Source organism: Aedes aegypti, unplaced genomic scaffold (assembly GCF_002204515.2).
Source record: "Aedes aegypti strain LVP_AGWG unplaced genomic scaffold, AaegL5.0 Primary Assembly AGWG_AaegL5_hic_scaff_1408_PBJ_arrow, whole genome shotgun sequence".
NCBI lineage: Eukaryota > Metazoa > Arthropoda > Insecta > Diptera > Culicidae > Aedes > Aedes aegypti.
This window is the reverse complement of record NW_018734844.1, coordinates 1-22,638: the sequence shown is the minus strand read 5'-3', so window position 1 is coordinate 22,638 and position 22,638 is coordinate 1. Positions and strand designations below refer to the sequence as shown.

General features: G+C 40.9%; 2 protein-coding genes across 2 annotated transcripts; one reads left to right on the top strand and one right to left on the bottom strand.

The window, feature by feature from the left end:
• Positions 1 to 2,599: 2,599 nt before the first annotated feature.
• On the bottom strand, positions 2,600 to 4,308 carry LOC5572736 (U4/U6 small nuclear ribonucleoprotein Prp4). Its single transcript, XM_001660506.2, has one exon. It carries the CDS (start codon positions 4,167 to 4,169, stop codon positions 2,643 to 2,645), a length of 1,527 nt encoding a protein of 508 aa, XP_001660556.1. The 5' UTR covers positions 4,170 to 4,308; the 3' UTR covers positions 2,600 to 2,642.
• A 10,219-nt stretch (positions 4,309 to 14,527) lies between these two features.
• LOC5572727 (3-hydroxyisobutyryl-CoA hydrolase, mitochondrial) lies at positions 14,528 to 16,214 on the top strand. The gene is made up of 3 exons (XM_001660505.2): positions 14,528 to 14,685; positions 14,802 to 14,892; positions 14,965 to 16,214. Exons 2-3 carry the CDS (start codon positions 14,890 to 14,892, stop codon positions 16,075 to 16,077), a joined length of 1,116 nt encoding a protein of 371 aa, XP_001660555.2. The 5' UTR covers positions 14,528 to 14,685; positions 14,802 to 14,889; the 3' UTR covers positions 16,078 to 16,214.
• Positions 16,215 to 22,638: the final 6,424 nt, after the last annotated feature.

Here is a 22,638-nt window from a genome sequence, read left to right as displayed (position 1 = left end):
AGGTAAGAAAATCTGTGTTCATACAAAAATTGTTGAAAGAAAATCTGTGTTCCATACAAATTGAATCTGTGTCAGAATAAAAAATCTGTGTAATACAGATAAATCTGTATATGTGGCAGCCCTGGTGATGAGATTCATGTAACCTGTGTTCAAAAAGTTGTCTATCAATGTGTCGACATCTTAAACATCGAACTATTCAAAGGTTTGAATCTCAAAATTTTATAAACCATAAATAAACGCTAATGTTAACACTTAAAGTGACGAACCATCCATATTTTGTTCAACAAATACATTAAAAATGCATGTCGTGATAAAAATGTGTTATTACAAGCACGAAACGAGCTCATCAGCTGGTAATCCATCCTCCACTGAACAGTCACAATCTCATCTTCAACACGCATTAAGGATGGTACACAAATTATGTCACGCTAAATTTTAACTTTTTGACCCCCTCCCTCCCTTTGTCACGTTTTTTGTATGAGTCCTTCGAAGTTTTTAGTAAGGCTTGTCACGCTTGGCTTAACCCCCTCCCCTTTTGGAGCGTGACGTACTTTGTGCGAGACCCTTCTCCTTCATTTATTTTATAAAGCTGTATTCGCCATTAGGCATCACGCCAGCTTAGTACAGTTTGATATCTGAACACTTGTACAGTATCTGAATACACACTACTACTACCACAGAGAACAGACATGGAGGCTCGAACAAAATTCCATCTAAACCGTGTGTAAAGATTCGATTCAAGCATCTGCGCCGCCAACGCAGACAGCCCGGCATACAAACTCGTTTTGAAAACACGATGTCACTAGTGAACGTCAAAATGCATTAGCACACAAAGCAACGCTAGCGACAAGTGGCAATTTTTGATATCGACACTAGCGCCAAAGTGTAAAAAGCGGCAAATTTGTAGCGTTCTCAATCTGACGACAGCGCTGCGTAACAGGAGCATAACGACATACTTTGAAATCACCAGTTCAATGCTTTACACACGCTGACGAGAAAAGATGTACGTCTGTTCTCTGTGCTACTACTATGATGGTCTATTTTTGGATCTGACCGCGACGATGATGCTTCTTTACCTCTGCACGCAGGTAGAGTGAAGATCACGTAGATGTTGTTTGCGATTGTTGCTGTCAGTCCATCAGGAGGGAACGATGAGAAGTTGTCCATTTTCATTGCCATTGGTCTGGTTGCCGGTTATGAGGATCATTAAGAGCAGATGCTCTAGAAGAGGGTCAAGGTGCCAAGCCGCTTTCATGCAGCTTGGCGAAAAGTTGTGTTAGGGGGGCTGGGAATCTATTTATTTATTTATTTATTTATTTATTGTCGTCAATCATGTTTGTAGACCGTTACATAGAATTTCTTATGTGCTAGTTTCACTAATACATTCAATTTTTCTACTTAAGATAATGTGCGGAAGTATTGTTTAAGCTTCGCTTTGGACCAAGTTAAGTCAATTAAATCATAATGCTTATTATAAGTAGTCATCATTTGGTTCATTGGCCCAAATCTTGCATAATTAGTACGGTGATAGTTGATTGCAAATAGTTCTAGATGGCGTAAACGTCTTGATGGTACATAAAAGTTTAATTTGGATAATAATTCTGGTGAATCAACTTTATGAGAAACAATATTATGTATCCGGTAGAAATCAAGACCAACATTTATTTATAATTATTGTTTTCTCGGGCCCCGTGCGTCGCAGCTAATATGTGAATAGTGCGCTGTGTTCATAAAAATCGTAGGAATGCAGCGCCACACTAAAAAACTGATTTCAAAATCGCGCGAGTTAAGGCGCGTCGCGAGTCTCACTGGCGCGATCCGGTTTGGTGGCGGTGCGACAATATCGTTTATAAATGAAATCATAGCATATTTGCGACGTTCTCTTAGTGTTTGAATATCAATCAACATACATCTAGCTTTGTAAGATGGTAATGGAAATTCAGTCCAACCTAATTTGCGAAGAGCATATAATAAAAATTGTTTTTTTACCGACTCTATCCTTTCTTCATGTGCTGTTGAAAAAGGTGACCAAATTATGCTGCAATATGCAAGTATTGATCTAACATAGGCAATGAACAATGTTTTTATTGTGTATGGATCATTGAAGTTATAAGCGAAGCGTTTAATGAAGCCTAACATATTATTGGCTTTATTTATCATAGTGTTATAGTGATCAATGAAAGTAAGTTTTGAATCTAAAATTATGCCTAAATCTCTGATTCTATTACATTTTTCAACATTCTGATTGCCTAAAGTTATTGTTATATTAGGAATGTTTCTTTTCCTGTTAAAAGATATCAGGTTACTTTTTTTTACATTCAGTTGTAGTAGACTTTTCTGACACCATGTGTGGAAAATTTGTACTTCATATAATCAAACCCATGACCATCCGCATATGAAGCGAACGTGCAGCCAACTACGCCACGTCGACCCCTAATGCAAGACCCCTTAGCAGGAATATAAAATCAGTCCGATAGCGCGCGAACGAAGTGCTAACTGAAAAAAATCACTCCGAGCGCGCGAAAAATGCATCGTTCAGCTTGAACCATCGCAAAGCACTCAGATATGAGAAGAAATGTGATATTGCTAAAACCAAATGTAGCTTTATTTATCGAACAAAACTTTATTCTCCAAACCAAAACTCATTCAGGGCTCCACAGCTTGAACGTCCGATCATACGAAGTGGTGGCGATGTGCTGCGAATTGGGTGAAATATCAATGCTCATCACCTTACTATCGTGCCCCGACAGGGTCTTCAGCGGTTGCCACGTCTTGTTGGACCAAATTTTCGCCGTGTTATCATAGCTGGACGTCACCAGGAAGTGGCCACCGTTCTTCTGATACTTCACATCGGAAATCAGATTCGTGTGTGCTGGGATTGTGTAGACGGGGTTGCGCCTTCTCAGATCCCAAATCTTGCAGGAATTGTCCTGGCTGCCCGTTGCAATGTGGTATCCATTGGGGGAGAAGTCCACGCCATAGATGGCACTCAGGTGCCCCTCAAGGAACATAATACAACGACCGGTTCGAAGATCCCACACACGTCCAAATGCGTCCAAACCTCCGGTGACGCACACGCTTCCATCTACTTGGAACGCAATGCAATGGACAGCTTTAGCGTGTCCTTCCTGATGTAATACTTCCTGCTTCTGCTCTAAATCCCACAGGCGCCAAGAGGAATCGTAACATGCGGTGCCAAGAAAGCGTCCCGAAGGATGGAACGCCAAACGGGACACACGATGTGGCACATGCCCGTTAATGTCCGCTATGGATTCTTCGCTATCGAATGACCACAGCTTTACGGTTCCATCGTAACAACCGGAAGCCATGGCCACTTCCCCTTTTGAGTCCGTTGCAATGCCGTCCCGGAAGGCAATGGCGCTGACGTAGAACTGATGACCGCGCAAGGTTTGCACCAGGTTACAATCCGGCACCGACCACACCTTGCACATGGAACTCAAGCTCGAGGTCAACAGCAGACTGGAGTCGTGGTTGAAGCTACAGTTGGTAATTGGCCGCACGTCCCCAACCTGACTGCAGAGAGGAGCTAAGGATTGGATACGCTTCTGCAACTCTACCATTCGACCTGCTTTTGTGGCACTGGGAAGCTGCAGCTGTTCGGCAGCTTCCTCCAGGCGCTTCTTTGCCCGTGGAAGGGAATAATTTGCCAGCCAAATTCGTGCAATCCTCAGTGATTCCGGTCCTTCGTGATACCAAGTTGATTCCTGCTCCTTGTGGACCTGCTGTTTCTTATCTTCCTCCTTACCACTCTTTTGCGGTATGGCACTCTCACCCAAAGAGGCCAACAATTCTTTCAAACGTATCCGTCGTTCTGCAGGGCCTTCCCCAAAGTAACAAATCGGTTCATTCAAAGCTCGCAAGTTTTTCTTCACTTCCGAATCATCCGTACTGACATGAATCTGCCGGGCTTTTTTCTTTCGCTCGAATTCCTCCAGCAGGGCGGCCTTGTCCTTGGACACTTCATTCTCCAGATCGAAATATTCGCTGGACGTGTAAATTTGGCCAATGATGTCACTGGAACTCCCGGCCCCCGAGTATAAATCGGATCCGGAGTCTTTCATTTGGCGGCTCCGTTCCGTATCCTCCAGGGAACCATAGTGGATGGTTTTGGGACGCTTCACGTACACTAGCTCTTCGTCGTCGGACATTTTTTCAACCACTTAGCACGAGAAAATAACAATTTATTTAACTTTCCGCCGAAAAATGCTGGGAGAACGAAGCGCGTTGTTTGCGGTTTCAGAACGTTTTGATGACGATTTTCGGTTTTTCTTCTTTGCTGTCAAAACACTCGTTGCTGGCCCAGCCAATGCTGGGTAAACAAAAACGATGAGGACGCGATATTCACCACAAAACTACACACGGAACCAAAAGTCGACTTAAATTTGTGTTCTTTTCACTGTTTGGCGTATAGATCGTTGCACGCTTGACCTAACCTCGAAACTCCATATAAAAAAAATGTCAACAATTCCAGCAGTGAATGTCAACTCCATATAAAAAAAATCTAAACAATTCCAGCAGTGAGTGTCAAAGAGCAGGACAGTCAATTGAGCGTGATGAAAGAGGGACAGAGAAGGAGAATTTTTCGTGACGTCACCATGCACTCTTCTATAGTGGTCACCACGCCTAATGGTATGGGTGCCCTACACGCTAACTCAGAAGTACCCATTAATGGGTACTTTCGTACCCATTTCCAACTAAAGTGGCTTAACCCATTTAATGAGTAAAGCCGATTTACTCATTAAAGAGTATTCTGCAGCAACTTCAAAACATATGTATTTTTCACTCTTGATAGATTTGGAATAAATGGGTAAAAAAACCTCATCTTTTGTCGATTTTGCTCTTTATGCAGGTGGAGTTTTTCATCAAATTATAAAAAAAAAACAAAACATTAACGAATGGAATTGAAACAATGCATGTTTTATTTGAAATATTATGTTCATATATTAACACAATCATTTTTATTAGTAGCGTGAAATGATATATTTTAATTTGCCACTAGAAATCAATCTACGGACCACAGCTAACCTTTTTACTGGACACTTTCCCGATACCCTTCCTCGCTAAGTGCAATTTTGCACATCGGGTAGAGGCACCGGAAATTGCTGTGCCACATCCAGGATCGTTCTAGAACGAAAACGATGAAAATGATTACCCTTTAATCAGAACAAAAACCGTTCTAGAAACTACTTACCTTGAAAAGATATTATCCAGCTTTTTACGCTAGCTTGCTATAAAATTTGATTCACCCCCTTCTGACATTTTTTGCCACCACTATAATTTTTATAGCTGGGTCGCAGTAAGCTTTGCGATTGTTGATTATTATTATGTTGTCAAAGAAACGTATTGTATACCTAATAATGGTTCTATTCTTTCAGATTAATTGAAAGCTTATTAACATGACTTTTGGCTGCAATTGTGCCTGTAAAATGAGAGTTGTTATCATGAATGAGCCAACGATGACGGTAAACAAATGTTACTGAAATGAATAAACGCGGTCGGGACGATTCCTGATGGCATTTTTTTTCGAACTTGCGCTCGAAATGGAGCACGAAAAAATTAAAGCACATTGCACAAATAACAAGTACAATTAGCAGTGTGAATTTGCAAATGGAAGTGCGGGATGGCGTCGGAACGGTCAAGTGTCTTCACCGCACTTATTCAGCATGAGATGACGAATAAGTGAAATGAAAACATCAGACCACTCCGATGCAATCCAGCACTTTTATTTGCGATTTCGCACTTACCCCCCTGGTCCAGTTAGCAATGCTATTTATAATACCTTTCCCCACATTCCTACATCCTATCCCTAACAGTTCCCCGGTAAACCCCAGTCGGGAATACCTAATTAAAGTTATACCATGTTGACTATGCATTGCGTTGTTCATAACCCACATAGATCTAGACGTAAACATATTTTTGAACATCTTAGATCATTTAACTTTTGCATCTTTGCACATTTTGCGAATATCTCGTCAGAATCACTCTGGCCAGAACGGATGTTCTCATGTGTAAATCATTGAAAAGTGAATGTCCTTATCAAGTTTATTGTTTTTTAATTCTGCGGTGTTTCGGTTGCTCTTTTCGTATTCCTAAAAATAAATGCAATTAGTTACTAGAAAGATAGTATAATTACTGAAAATCAGAAAATGAAGCATTTTAACTACCATGATTTGTACAAACAAATGTAAACAGTGAAAATTCTTGACAGCTCAATCAACAATTTTAAATTCCAGCCTACTAAGAACAAGCTATAAAATTTGTAGACAAAACATGTCAAATTCAATAGACCATTTCCGTCAGATCTAACCCCCAGTTTTTGTATTTTTCTTCGAAAGACAATCATTTTTAATGAATATTAACGCTTTCAGATTTTGTTTATATGCACTCCCGATTTTCTTACAAATTTTTGAAAACATGGATACTCACCACATTTTTAAAAATAATTCGAGATGCGGCACAGTTTGTTCAACCCTATGGGTATCAGCGTGGTGATTTTGCAACAGTTTTTCGATTCCACCCCTGCATTGGGATGCTTGTTTACATTCGCAAACGTCAAATCAGGTGCGCGCTCAAACTGACCGTGATCCCGGTCAGGGCGCCCCAAACAGGAGCGCCACCGAAACTACGCATACAAACGTTTTTAAACCAGGTTGGAACTGGCGCAACCCGTTCTGAATCACAGTTCCAACTCCAACCCAACTCCAACCCGATTCAAGTCTTCCTGTAGGAAAATATATTTTCCTCCACAGATTCAAAATTCAAAACCACCACCTAACAACAAATCTCTCATCCACCCAGCAGTTACGGTACCGCTAGTTCTATTAGAGGCTATTTTTTTACTATTCATGCCGACAGATAGCCTTAATCTATCTGTTGGCTGCTGATCCGGAAGATTTCCGCCTTAAGGCAGCAACAGCCGCGCAAGGAAATTTTGAGCGGCTGTTGCTGCCTCTAGGCGGGAATCTTCCGGCATATTCAATCCCTTCAATCCTCGTCGGTACAAAGCAGAGAGATCAGGCATCTTTCGACTACAATCCTTGCGTTACATAACCGTGTAGTGTTCGCCGGGTGCGCTCATAACCGGCCGAAGCGGTGAAGGTGGTTTCCGCAGTGATTACGGAGACTTAAGGAGCCGTGCAAGAAGGAGGGGGCGAAACCGCAACGGAGCCCATTATGATGAATGAAAACATAAACAAAAATCATCTGGTCATGCCAGCTGATCGTAAATTCACCACAACGTGGTAGCAAAACCATAAGGGAAAAAGGGGTCTGCATTTTTTCGAGGTGAAACAAATTGTAGGGGACCGAGGGGTGCACTAACGTGCCGCAAGTATTTCATTGTTTTCTTATAGTTAATGGCTCCAAAACATATCGGTTCCTTAGGAAAGTTTGTTCAGTAAATTGACAGAAAGCATATAAGCCAATAAAAAATTTTCACGGAAATGGTCTATTAACCCCCCGTAGTTTTATAGCTAGCGTAAAAAGCTGGATAAACATATTTGCCAAATCCGAATTCACAATCCACAAAAAACGCCACCACAAAGTCAACTTCAAAATGGCGATGCTGCTCGTCAAAGTATCATGCGTATTATGTACCCATCATTGGTAATCTAATGGGAACTTCATTATGGGGATGAAGTACCCTTTTAATGACATTAGAAAAATACTCTTTTTCTGACAATTCAGTACTGTTTATAAAAATGGGTACATGGAACCCTTTTAATGGGTACTTCCGAGTTAGCGTGTAGTGTAGATGTAGTTGTGAACCTTAGAGGAAAACAATATGCACTCAGTCTCGAAAAACACCCAGAAACCGGGTGTAAATTTTTCAAATTGGGTAATATTTCCATATGCATTTTGATGAGTCTGGAAAGCGTGTGCAAGTTTCTTTGAGGAAAACAAAAACAAACTGTGTATGACGAGCGTATGCTAGTCTTCGTGTGTTCAAATGTCACTAAGCTCTATAGAGGTCCCCAAGCAAACTGCCACGAACACCAACGCACAATCAATCTTACACAAGTCGATTTCCTCAGAATGAAAACGTATCGATGTTTGTTTGACGTTATTGAGCTTTCGATCAACGGCAGGCCAACAAGGAAGTGGTTGTTTTGCAGCAATTCTGTTTATATTTGGATTCTCACAGCAAACAAAAGTAATGTTGTGACAGTTCTCACAGCAAACAAAGAAAATTTTGTCAACATTGCACTACTACGCAGGCAACTGGATTGGTCTATACGGACTACATAGGACTACACTGAGATCGAATCTCCTTGAAACAAACAGACTAGCAACCCTGCTGAAAGCACACACGGAGAAAACGGAAAACCCATATTTGAGTATATTTTAACTTATTTTTGAGTTATTTTTCTCTCCCTATTTCATTCGCTCCTTCTATTGTTGTCAGAGAGCGAAGAGCAAAACAACCCAAAAACCGAACCTTTGTGCGTTACCTCAAATTTGAGTAAGTGGCACAGTACTGGAAGTTGAGTTATTTGATCTGCCGGTTGAGTGAAAAGAACATAGCCAGTAGGTATTTTTTTGCACGGCTGCAAATGAAAACAACTTCTACCCCATCAACTCAAAATTAGGTTAACGCACGAACCCCACGAATTGGAAATGGAATGAACTCACTTTTGGGTACTTCATTTTCTCCGTGCATGGTTTTGTTAAAACGGAAACAATTTTCATTACACTGAACAAAAGCTCCTACCACGAATTGAATCGTTTTGAGTTATTTTTAAACCATATGATGCAACCCAGCGACTGCATCCAATTTTATTATGACTTTTAGTACACATCCGTATGACAATGTGTTGATAGTTCTGTGTGCTTTCTCCAAAAGGGCAATATTGACATCGATGCCAAATTGAGAAATCAATGATTAAAATTTACCCCAGAAAAATCAATTCTCGCGTAACTTTTCAAAACGTCCTAAGTAACAAATGTAAACAAATCGAGATTATCATTGTAAATCATTTGCGTTGCACCACTTAGCAGCACACTAGAACACTCGTTCTGATATATGAACAACAAATTAATCTATTCAAAGCTTAACAAAATGACCAATGTTCAAAACTGCATCGCTTTTAATCAATTGTTACATTGGACCTTTGATCAGAGAACCAACCACATGTCCTATGTAACATTTATGAATAAACACGATTCTAATGTTACATTGGACATTCCTGAATAAAGCTTTGGAATGGAGTTTAAAAGGTAGAATGATTTGTAGAAGCGTGTCTGAGACACTACTTAGATGCATAGAATGCCATAATAACTTCTCAATCATTTCAGTCGATATTTTCAGAGTCGCACTGCCTCGCAAAATTGAAAACGCTCAAGTGACAAAAAGAGAATGAGTTACACAAAACTGTATTTTGGTCTTTTTGCCAAACCATGTTTTACCGTTTCGCTGGATTGGATCAGCTACAACATCTCTTTTCATATTATTAGCGCATTGTGTGCATATAGGGGAATGATATTGAGCACAGGATTGAGCATCATGATGTCATTGTATCAATCTGATTCAGATGCATGGTCGATCAAGCATATAAATATACTTCCCGGCAGCAACACGAGCAACGTACATGCGCGACTTGCTCACACGTATTTGCAGAGCGATCAATCACCGAAGAGAGGAGAAGCTGTATGTATTTGTTAGACGTGGGCTCCTTTCTCGAGTTCCTACAACAAGATGGACGGCGTCGTCATCGTCATCATTCCCCACCGCAATTTCTTGTTTCAACCGACGGCTGGTGCTGATTGCAACACAGCCGTCACCACCACCACGTCATGCAGTGGGAAACTCTCACATGATCATGTGGGCGAAACCGTCATAAAAACGGGGGAAAAATTGAGGGAGAATCAGTGAGAGAGCAAAATGTCCTACATACAGCTCAACGTTTCCCCTCCTTCTGTTGTTACATAGGACAAATAGACGGATGGGAAGAAGTGATGTAGTGGGATTGAATGAATTAAAACAAAGCACAGCTGGTGTCTCCGATTAGCACACCGCAACAAAATGTCGATTATCAGCGTATTGAGTGCATGTAGGGAAATGATATTCAGCATCATGATCTTATTGTATCAATCCGATTCAGATCCATGGTCGATGAAGCATATACATATGCTTCACGGCAGCAACACGAGCAACGTGCATGCGCGACTTGCGCACATATATTTGCAGAGCAATCATTCACCGAAGAGCGGAGAAGCTGTATGTATTTGTTTGGCATTGGTTTCCTACAACACAATCGACGGCGCCGTCATCGTCATCATTTCCCACCGCTATTTTCTTGTTTGCGCCGACGGCTGGTGCCGAATGCAACACAGTCGTCACCACCCGTCGTGCAGTGGGTAACTCACACACGAACAAGTGTGGGCGAAACCAGCATTGAAACGGGGGGAATATTGAGAGAGAAACAGTGAGAAAGCAAAAAGTCCCAAATACAGCTCAACGTTTCCCCTCCTTCTGTTGTTACATAGGACACATAGACGGGGGGGGGGTAGTGACGGCGTGGCATTGAATGAATCAAATTGTTGTTGTTCGTGAGAGACTTTAACCCGAAGGTCATTCGTCTCTTCTTCAAATGAATAAAAACAAAGCACAGCTGGTGCCTGCGATTATCACACCGCAACAAAATGAGCAGTTCAACTTGAATGTTGAAGCAGTTCAACGCACGTGGATACAAAATGAAATAAAACATGATTGTTGTGTGCTCAAATCAAAATATCCGATGTTACAAAATATCCGATGTTACTATAACTGAAACAAAATGACAGAAATGAATGTCCAATGTAACAATTGTTAAAACAGAACGACCTATGTGATTTATCCTATGTACATATTTTTGGTCAAAACGTCCTATCTGATGTTTTTATAGATTTCAGTGTAATTTCCAAATAAATTGACAAAATTTCATTTCATACGTTGAACTCTATTACACTGCTTCCCTCTACAAGCAACACAGTGGGGAAAAATTGTTTCATTTTGATACAGTTTCAAAATATATTTTCACAACCTTCAAGCTCGATTTACTCGAAATGTGTGAATTGTTAGATAGGCCGTTTTGAAAAGTTACGCGAGAATTATCTATTTTTTAGTATGTGTATTTTTGATCCACATTTTCAATCACCATATTGAATATCAATAGCTCTATACATTCAACAATTGGGTCCTAAAGCCCTGTCCCAATTTTAGTGCCAAACGCTTAAGTTTAGGCCATAAACACTTGTTTACTCAATTTTTAATGTTTTCCGTTTGTTTAAGTCCACAAAACATTTTTTATGTTTTTTATTAGATTTTGTCACACCCCTTGGCTTAAACTCAAATTTTGGGTGTATTTTGTTTTCCGTGTCCCTTCCGAAATGTCAGATAGGGACAACCCCAGTGAAAAAACTATAACCCCTGTGGTGTTTTTGTCGACTGAGCGAACGTCAAACATGATCTTAAGTGTCAAGGTTCATTCACACGGAGACGGAATTCAACTCAATTTTGGGTTCTTTCAACGCAATTCCGTACTTGAGCCCAATAACTCAATTTTGGCTAAATTTCCAAGGTCCCCACTAGGTAGTTTGGCTTTAATTCCATTAAAAAAATATACTCAATTTTGGGTTGATTTAACGCAACATTGAGTTCTTTCGACCCAAACGTAAGAAAAGTTGCATTTACCCAAATTTGGCTTATTGAGCCAAAGTACCCCCATTGGGTAGATGCAGCTCTCTCTATTTTTGACAACATTCGTGTGGGAGAAAGAGAAAACCGAGAGATTTTGGGTTGAAACTATAATCGATATACTTAATTTTGGGTAAAGTAAACTCAAAAATTAGGTAAAAATATTTCTCCGTGTATGGACCCAGTTTTTAAATTAAAGTTTAAACATGATATAGCCGTTATTTGAGCGGGAAAAATTGCTAAAGTAGTTATAGTAACATGCTCTTTCGTGTTATTAAATAAAAACAAGATTTCATTCAACATTTTAGGACCCTATTATCCCACTGGTTTTGTATCTTTAATTTCAAGAAAATAAAATTGCCTATCCAGCTTTTTACGCTCGCTATAAAACAACAAGGGGCTATTCACATTTGACTTTTGTTGGCAACCGATTTTATAGCTGTATCTTAGTAGGCAGTTATCTAGGGTTGTTGATTCAAACGTCAAAATTTTTTTCCGATTGGTTCAACATATTTCCAGTACTGTGGCTTATGAGTCTTAATATATTTTTTTTATTTTAGGTACCTACAAAAATGCATATCTCGTCTTCAATCTCAGGGGGAAATTGGAACTCATTCTAAAATTTGATGGTTTTAAAAGTACAAATGAGAATAACGAGCAGAACAATAGTCACCGTGTCCTAGGTCTATCTGGCGGAAACATATCTAGTCTGGCACATAATATTTGTTGCAATTCTTTGTATGCCCACTGATCAGTTTTCTTGAGTTTTCTTATGAAAACTTCAAAAAATTCGTAACGTAAAAAACGCTGAATTGACAAGAAAGATTTGATTGATTGAAAAGGTCCGGTAAAGAGTCTGTTAAAATGCTAAATATCATTATGTGCGAAGCTATTTTTTTGGCCAACATCTTACGGTGAAACGCTCTCCGATTACGGCTAAAACATACCAGTTATTAAATACTGCCAACATACATTATTGGACACTAATATTTGTCAGTGTCTATATCTTATCAAGCACCACATATTTATAATTTTCATCCATTACAAAGTGATTTCTTCACCACCGCTTAAGCCTTAAACTCTGTTTAACCGTATGGATAAACGTGGTTTACGGCTCAAGCAAATGTGAAAAATTCTGCCGTTAGTCATTTTTGTAGTGTCGTAATTCTCCATACGCCTGAGACCATGGTTCAGCCTTCAGCTTTCCAGAAAAGGTTTTATATGCTTAACTCAATAGATAGCCCCAATCTTTGAACATCCATTTGGAACTTCTGGCAGTTCCCTTATGCAGCTGAGTGGTTCCGACGCCTAGATTCTGCTAAAATAGATTTTTTGGTTATAATCATTCGATAAATTTTAACAAAACTATTGACCTATGCATGCTATAAAACGTTTGACTTTTACTGTGCGCCCTGTTTTCAAGTTGCCCGTGAAAGAGAGCGAGACAGCACCAACACACGGCGCACAGTAAAAGTCATGAAAACAAAAGAATTTATGGCACGTACAGAGGCTCATTGAACGTTGAAAACAGTTGACATTTTCAATGTTTATGTAGATTTTTCAATCAGGCACGGTTTACTGAGATGCAACCATAAGAAATTATAGTGTTTGCAGCATGCGTCAAATGGGGGTGATCCAAAATTTTATGGCAGCCAGGCGTAAAAAGCTGGATAGGCCTTTTCATGTGACAGATCCGTCTATGCATTTGTTTACATCGGTGGAGGACCGGTGCTAACACGGGCCTGTCATTTACAAAGAAGAACTGTCAAAGTGCTTCCCGATCAGCTGATTTGAGACGTCATGTGAATAGGCCTATGACCAAATGATTTTTGTTTTTGTTTCCATTCATCATAATGGGCTCCGCTGGTTTCGTTCTCCGCGGAACGAACCGCGGAAATCACCTTCTCCACTATGACCGCACCCGGCGAACACTACAGTAATTTCAAATTAGTTTCGTTGGCGCTCCTGTTTGGGGCGCCCTGACCGGGATCACGGTCAGTTTGAGCGCGAACCTGATTTGACGTTTCCGAATGTAAACAAGCATCCCAATGCAGGAGTGGAATCGAAAAACTGTTGCAAAATCACCACGCTGCTGATTTCTATAGGGTTGACCAAACTGTACCGCATCTCGAATTATTTTTCAAAATGTGGTGAGTATCCATGTTTTCAAAAAATTGTAAGAAAATCAGGAGTGCATATAAACAAAATCTGAAAGCGTTAATATTCTTTAAAAATGATTGTCTTTCGAAGGAAAATACAAAAACTGCGGGTTAGAGCTGACGGAAATGGTCTATTGATAAGCAGGCTTAGAGATATAAGAAATAAGCAGGCTTAGAAAAATAAGAAACAAACAGACTATCAGTTAGGGATGATTCAAATATTACGTAACGCAAAATTTGCCAATTTTAGACCCCCTCCCTCCCCCACATAACAGCTTTTGTATGAAAAAAATATTTTTTTGTATAAATCGTAACACTATGGAAGACCCCCTCCCACCCCCTGTTACGTTACGTAATATTTGAACGAACCCCTTTTGGTCTAATCTTGGCTCGCAAAAACGTTGAATTACTACAGATAAGTCCATAGACGGACCTGTCACTGTCACATGAAAAAGCCTATGTGACAGGTCCGTCTATGCATTTGTTTACATCGGTGGAGGACCGGTGCATACACGAGGCTGTAATTTTCATAGAAGAACACTGTCAAAGAGCTCCCCGATCAACTGTCTTTGAACGTCATGTGAATAGGCCTATGGGACTGATTTGCGATTCGCACGCCAGTCAAGTGGTGTATTTTATAACTCACCACCCATAATATTTTTCTGTCAACTCACTGAACTGTCAACGTCGAGCTCCCGGCTCCCGCTTCACAGTTGACCGGTGGCGGCGATTCAAGTTGGAGGTTTTGTTGGTACACTTTCTTTGCTTTGTTCGCGATCTATTTGAATTAGCCGCAATCTGGCATTCCAAGTATTTGCCACATCCAAAATCGTAAGTACTATCAAGTCTACAAAACTGTGCAGTTCATCTATCGCTTTTAATCGACATTGCGCTTTGTTTATCATATGGTTGGCAACAAGTTATATTCCTTCGTTCTTCCTCCGCAGGTTTGTTGTCAATTACCTTGACTAGATTGCATAATCGCACACCTCAAAGGGGACGGTCATTAGCTCACGGAATTGGAACACTGGGAACATGGTATTTATTCTTGCTTTAAAAAAACTCAATAAGAGTGTCCCATCGCCACTAATTGATTATGTCCAATTCTAGCTTCGATCCGTCCAAAGAAACGTACCGTTGATCGCCCGTGGCATGTCCTCCGGCGCGGAACGGACCGTCATCTGCGAAGAGGTCGGTAAGAATGCCGGATTGATAACGTTGAACCGCCCGAAGGCACTGAACGCCATCAACTTGGACATGGTTCGGCAGATCTACGGAGCGATGAAGAACTGGCAGGACAAAAGTCTGGTCATCGTGAAAGGCGCGGGGGAGAAGTCATTCTGTGCCGGGGGCGATGTCCGAGCAGTGGTCGAGAATGGACCGATTGACTCGTCGAGGAACTTTTTCCGGGAGGAGTACCGCCTTAATGCACTGATTTCGGCCTATAAACCGGACTACGTGGCAATCGTGGACGGAATTACGATGGGTGGAGGCGTCGGGCTGTCCGTTCACGGAAAGTATCGAGTGGCAACCGAGCGGACCATGTTTGCCATGCCCGAGACGGCCATCGGTTTGTTCCCGGACGTCGGAGGTGGATACTTTTTGCCACGATTGCAAGGCAAGTTAGGCCTCTATCTGGGATTGACCGGTTTCAGGTTAAAGGGGAAAGATGTCACCAAAGCCGGCATTGCCACCCATTACGTGGAGAGCAAAGATCTCGAAGCCCTGGAGAAGGAGCTGATCGCCACCAGCAATAGCTCGGAAGTTGCTGAAGTTCTAAACAAGTTCAACGTTAAAGACACCTCCGATTTCGTTCTGGCCAAGAACATGGAACAGATCAACAAGTGCTTCAGCGCACCAACGGTTGAAGCCATTGTGACCAACCTGGAAAAGGATAACAGCGAATGGGCCAGCAGCACGCTGAAAACCCTCTCCAAGATGTCGCCCACGTCAATGAAGGTCACGAAGAAACAGCTGGACCTTGGCCTTAACTGTGACCTGCGTAGCTGTCTGAAAATGGAATTCCGAATGGCAGTTCATAGCGTTATCAAAAGCGACTTCAAGGAAGGAGTTCGGGCAATGCTGATCGACCGCGATCAAAGCCCCAAGTGGGATCCGGCTAGGTTGGGCGATGTAACCGAACAGCAGGTGGATCGTTTCTTTGGGCCGCTTCCCGATGGCGATGAGCTGCTGTTTGACGATGAGATGAAAGCGAACCTGTGAGGAGAGGGTTGGTTTGATGATGGGAAAACCCGTTCTGGAAGTGCATTTACTAGATTAAGGCAAAGCTTTTGTTAACCGTAATTATGTTTAGACAAGGGTGAAAGGAATAAAATTCCAAATGTTTCAATTTTTACATAGAATCAGTTTTTTTTTTTTTGGAAGCAAAGCTGTAGAAAATTGTACTCCGGGAAATCCTTGAGAAAATTCCAATGTTGATACCTCCAAAAGTTTTCACAATGATCACTCCCAAAATTCTTTCAGAATTTCCTTAAGAGATTTTCAAGGAATTCTTTCGAATTTCTTCAATTCCTACTCTACAAATCATCCGTTAATCCTACAGGAGTTCTTCGATGAAAATATACAAGGGTTCAATATAGCATTGATAAATTTCTTTTGGGAATCATTCCAGGATGTCATACAACAAATTTCCGAGGAGTTCCTGTTCTGATTTATTCATTAAATCTTCCAGCCAGGATTCCTTCAAGAATTCATCCAGGCATTATTCCACGAAATCTATTAGTCAATTTTCTATTGATTCTGCAAAATTTGGGTTTTACACCAAAAAATACAACAGCAATTATTTCTTAATTCCTCATAGAAAAACATACCTAATCCTTCCAGGACGGACATTTTTCACTTTTATGATTAAATTAAACCATGATAAATGGTATCAAAATGAATTATACTGTGTCAATGTAAATCCGACCCTAGATGAGAAGATCCCTGAGGATTTTCAGGAATTTTTCAAAAAAAATCCTGTTATATGCTATCCAAGTTTTCCGCCTTCTGGTTAAAGGTCCAGAAGTCCATTCGGAGATCTTGGAAGGAGTCCTCTTCTGCAGAAGTTTATCATATATTTAGGGAGTTCATCAGTTTTTTTTTTCCTTCAGAAAAAAAATCCCAAACCAGATCCCGGTCCTTCGTTATATTTTATAATCCTTGATGTTTCGCTGGAGAAATTATTGGAAGTATTCGTCAATAAACACTTTGAGGATTTCTTTGGGCAATGTCTGCAAGAATCTGTTGAAGAATTCTTAGGAGGAATCACCAGCCGAATTCCTGGATATATGTTTTGAAGACTTCTTTGGGAAATGCCTTGAATAGTTCCTGGAGCAATCTCAGAAGTAATTCCTGAAGATACTACTAATTCGGGAACACACGCACGCATATCCGTCCATGTGCTGAAGGATCGCGATGAGGGAGATGGGACAGTCTTTGTGTTTTGACTGGCATTCTAAAATCAGACTTTTTAAAGTTTTTTTTTCCTGTGTGAGAGATCAAAATGTTCGGGAGTCATGAAAACATGCGATTCTGTTAATTACATACAAATTGTACATGACCACCATACAGAGCAAAATGTACACAAGTATCACATAATCGGGGTGCTTTTGAGCAAGAAATCGATTTAAACATAGGCCAATATTTCTTTTTATCTATATAAATATATAGCTATCAATTCGTGACTCAAGAATTAAGTTCTGCGTTTGTGCTTAATTTATACATATTTTTTTAATCTTGTCAATTGTCTAAAAACACAAAACCGATTTGATGCACTTCTGAATCTTAAGGGGAAGATGAAACGATGCCAAACCTCAAATTTTCAAGAGCATAAATCTGGAGTACCGATGATTAGTTTAAGCTGAAAACTTAATCGATTGGTCACCAGCCACATGTGACTAATCGATCAAATTTTCAGCTTAAATGGATGTTTGGTTCTCAAGATTTGTGCTCTTGAAAATTTGAGGTTTGGCTTCGTTGCATCTTCACCTTATAGCAATCAGCTGAAATTTGGACCAGAGACTCCTTTAGGATTCCAGTCAAGATACGGGTGTGAACAGCTGAATTGTGCTGAAGTCACAGGTAAAGAGGGTCAAAGCAACGGAGAATATGTCTACGGACGATCCTTCACTTGAGGGAGGTTGAGCATGCCGTTCAATAGCTCAATATCGATTAAGCATTGTCTATTGTTCATTATTGCGCAAATATAAACTATAAACGAATCAACGCAACGCGAGTGTAACACCCGATTTCAACAGATCCAATCAATTTGTTTGCTTTACAAATTATATAGACATTACCGGCTGAACAGCAGGAACGGTAGTAAATAGATATATCCACCTGGAGCTAATTTTTTGTTATGTTTTTCGTAAATCGTGCTATTGAAAAAAAAAAACATGTTTACTTGAAAGACTGCAAAAATTTTCCTGTTTTTTTGCTATTCTTGCAATTCTAATGATTTCCTGTAGTTGAAGTTTTCTTTCCTGATTTGATCATTAAAAAATTCATGTTCTCGAAATCTCTTGTTAATATTTTTTATAGTCTTAATTTGGCTATAATAACATAAATTTTAACATATTGAGTTGTTAGCTGTAGCAACAAATGTTTTTTTTTGCAATCCTTGTTTAAAATTTAAATACATTTTTAAAATTTCGTCCGTTTTATGTGAAGTGTTTCGAGAAAATGAGTCACTCACTATATGAAGCTGCAAATCATCCATACTTTCTGAAGTGCAATAATTGTTCTTGTCCCTGTTTGCCCCTAGAGGTGAAAATTCCATTTTTATTTTTCACTAGTGGTCCCGGCAAACTTCGTCTTGCCATCAAGTAGGATGTTGAAAAACGCCATGGAACGCCCCGTGCAAAATGGAAGTTCCGTTCACTCCTGTTTTTTCAACTTTCCCGTTAAATATCCTTTGCTTTTTATATACACAAACACGTCGGAACACTTCAGGAACATAACTATGGAAGAATTTTCAAAATCCGTTAGCCCGTTCTCAAGCCATTTCGTGACATACAAACATCATTCCATTTTTATTTATATAGATTATAATTTATCTTTTTCATCATTCAAATCTGTATAATGTGTCATCACTAGCTACCGTGCACCCCCGCTAATTTGAACGGTACCTCATGCAAACCATCGGGATTCATTTTTAATTTGAACATCTAGTCACCCTAGAAACGTGTTTCTGGTTACCTCTTTCTCTGTTTTGTTTGATTCTGCTTTCCGTTCCACAGCGTTCCATTTCACTTTACTCCGTTCCATGAGCTAAATGACGTTTGAACCATTATTAATCTGAACGATGTGCAAATTAGCGGGGTACAAATTAATAAGTGTTCAGATTAAATGTGGTCAAACCAACGGGGGTACCCGGTATACTGAAATTACTACAAGGAACTTAAATATGTTTCTCTAGTTTAGATTCATACACAAATTTCTCCATTACAACAATTCTTTTTTTGTAATCATAGCCTTTTTATTCGATTGGATGACAAACTTTAATTTTGACTAATTTCACTACAAAATCGAATTTTCAATTTGGTAGTTTTTTTTTCCAACCGCATGATATCAGGTATCCAAGATAGTTAATAGATTACCATTATCAAGCGATTTGGGACGTATTTGAGGTTTTGTCCGACGTTTTGGCGGGCCTTCGCCACTGTGCAATCCTTGAAAGAGGAAAAAATTGATCAACTCTGGACTCAGTGGATTGATCAATATTTGGAGGACAAATAGATAGATAGATAGATATCTTTATTTAAGAGATTTGCAGCCCGAGGCTGGCTCATCTCTTTAGAAAATAGGAAATCAAGAAGTACCTGGAGGGTATCTTCTAGCAATACAGAGTTTTAAATATAAACAAAACTGAAGCTCTTTAAAACTATACTGTTAATCAATCTGATGTAGTGGTGTCCTTTCTAGGCCGATTCTATCTTGCGTTGTATGATCTTCCAAGTACTTCCGTATCGACGAAGGTTCAAGCGTTGAGCATTTGCTAAATTTCGTTAAAAAGTCTAGCTTCCTTGAGGAAGTTTAGAAGAGTTCTTTCGCATACTGCATCGTTTTGGAGAGCACGACTGATAGATGTGATATCATGTTGCATCCGAAGGTATTCAAGTGTAGGACAATCGCTGATGAAATGTTGTACTGTGTTTTGCGTATTGCACGTTTCACAGATCTTCCGAAATTTCGGCTGTCTCCCATATTATGAGATGCCCGTGTATGGCCTGTTCGAAGGCGAGATAATACTTTCTGTTCTTTCCAGTTTGGAAGGTCATTCCAAGGTACAACCTCGTTCTTGATTCGTCTTATGAATAGTGATCTTTCTTGATGCCATTCGCTTGCCCATGCATCCCATAACGTGTTTTTAATCCATTTTCTGATATCATCTCCCGGAATTTCGTTACAAAATATCCTGCTCTGTCGACCTATACTAGCAGCAGCATCTGCACGCTCATTGCCCGGTATACCGCAGTGACTAGGGACCCACATGAAGGTTGTTGATGTTCTCTCGTTGTCTAGCTCGGCCTGGATAGCCTGAATGAAAGGATGTTTGTTGTTGCTGGATTTCAGTGCTTGTAGCGAACTGGCAGAATCGGTGACTATAAGAATGTGGTTCTCACTAGGTTCCAAAATTGCTGTGAGGATCGCGGCTGCTTCAGCGGAGAAAACTGAGCATTGATTCGGTAAACGGTGTGATTGTTCTAAATTTGTACCGTAGATTCCGAAACCCACCCGACCTGCTAGTTTAGAGCCGTCCGTATAGCGGATATCAGCGTATCGGTATTTATTTTGAATTCTATGGCGAAAGTTAGCTAGAACCTGAGTAGGATTTGAACCCTTCCGGAAATGGAATTTGATAGCGTTGTCGATAAGTGGTTCTCTGGCTCTCCAGCTTCGAGGCCCAACACGGTGGAGCCCGGCCACCGGGGGAAGCACGGATCCGGCCACAGCGGTAAGGGCGTGATTCGCTTGCCCAGCGAGGAAGCAAACCTGCCCATCATCCTCAGTTCGCTCTAGGTAGCTTACAGCTCGACAACATATGGACATCGTCGCTCTGTATCGGAATGGAAGAACGCCTGCTTCCACACAGATTGCTGAAGCCGGGGTCGAAGGTAGAAGGCCCGACAGTGCACGAATTGTGTTATTATAGGTTGAGGAAAGTTGCTGCACCATGTATTCGAAAGATCGGCAGGTAAGCTCAACACCGTAAAACAGCCGACTGCATACAACAGCGTCAGCCACGCGTAGCCGAGTTTGCCTATCGCTCCTAGTACGTTTTCCAGAGATGCTTCTAATCATACTCACTCGATTTTTACAGGCCTCCTTAATTTTGTTGAAATGACAATGAAATTTCAAATGCCGGTCGATGGTGACGCCGAGGATTTTGGTATATTTTCTCGTTGGCATAGGAACGCCATTTACTGTCAGCGGCTTGCGTGGTGGAATATGCTTCGATTCACATACATGAAGTCTTGCGCATTTTTCTGCCGATATATCGAAACCGACTTCCTGTGACCATTTGGCAACGGCGGAAACCGCAGCCTGTAGTTTGCGCCTGATACTCTTAGGATGCTTCCCGGTGACAATAAGAAGAATATCGTCAGCATAAACCAAGATGAACACTCCTTTGGGAAGCACAAGAAAAACTCCACTCATGGCCACCAGAAATAGGGTAACCGCAATCACAGACCCTTGCGGGACGCCTGTTTCCTCAGTGACCGTTTTGGACTTGTGGTTCCCTAGAAGAACTTGGAAAGTGCGCCCATCCAAGAAGTTTTTAACAAAGGCAAGCAGATTTCCAGAGATACCCCAGCTGACCAGCTTACTTAGAATTCCGGGGGCCCAGGCTCGATTATAAGCCTTGGCTAGATCCAAGGATGCTATCTCGACGTGATCTCCATTTCTGGCAGCATCATCCAAGATTTGTCCGAGAGAAGCTAAATACGTTCCGGTACCGTAACTGGATCGGAAAGCGTGTTGACGATGGTCTAGTTTTCGGTTTTCCTCCAGGAACTCAATTAGTCTGCGGTTTACCATCCTTTCCATAATTTTTGGCGACGCAACTGGTTAGGGCGATTGGCCGATAGCTGCCGACATCGTTTATCGGACCGGATGATTTTGGAATGGGTATGACGAAACTGTGTTTCCAGCTTTTCGGAAGGGTGTGAGCCGTCCATTCGTTATTGATCATTTGAAGAAAAGTTATCTTACCCCTTGGAGAGAGGCGTTTCAACATCGGATATCCAATGTCATCTGGGCCGGCTGATTTCCCTTTTGCTTTCTGTAGGGCATACTCCAGTTCTTTCATGGTAAATGGAATGTTGAAAGCTTGTCCTTGGTCAGGTGGGACCAGGAATCGATGCACCGCTTCATTAGCAATTGAATGGCGTGTGATGAATTTCTCGGGGTAGCGTTGGTGTGAAGAGATACTATGGAAATAGTCCGCCAGTGCGTCTGCTATTACGTGGGGGTTTCTTGTTGTAGTACCATCAATCTTGAGTGCCATTCCTTTGATTCGTCTCTTGCCTTGGAAGCTGTTTACTCGTCGCCATAGTTCAGATGACGATTGGTCCTCGTTTATGGTGTCCAGAAATTCGGACCAGGACTTTTCTTTCGCCTCCCTGATCGTCTGACGGCATGTATTGCGGGCGTCTCGGTAGTTTGCAAGAATAATGGCCCTTTCTGGGTTGTCATCGGGGAACTGTTTTCTGGCTCTTTTAGCGGCCCGGAGAGCTTTTCTGCGAGCCTTAACAGCCTTTTGAGTATTTTCGTTCCACC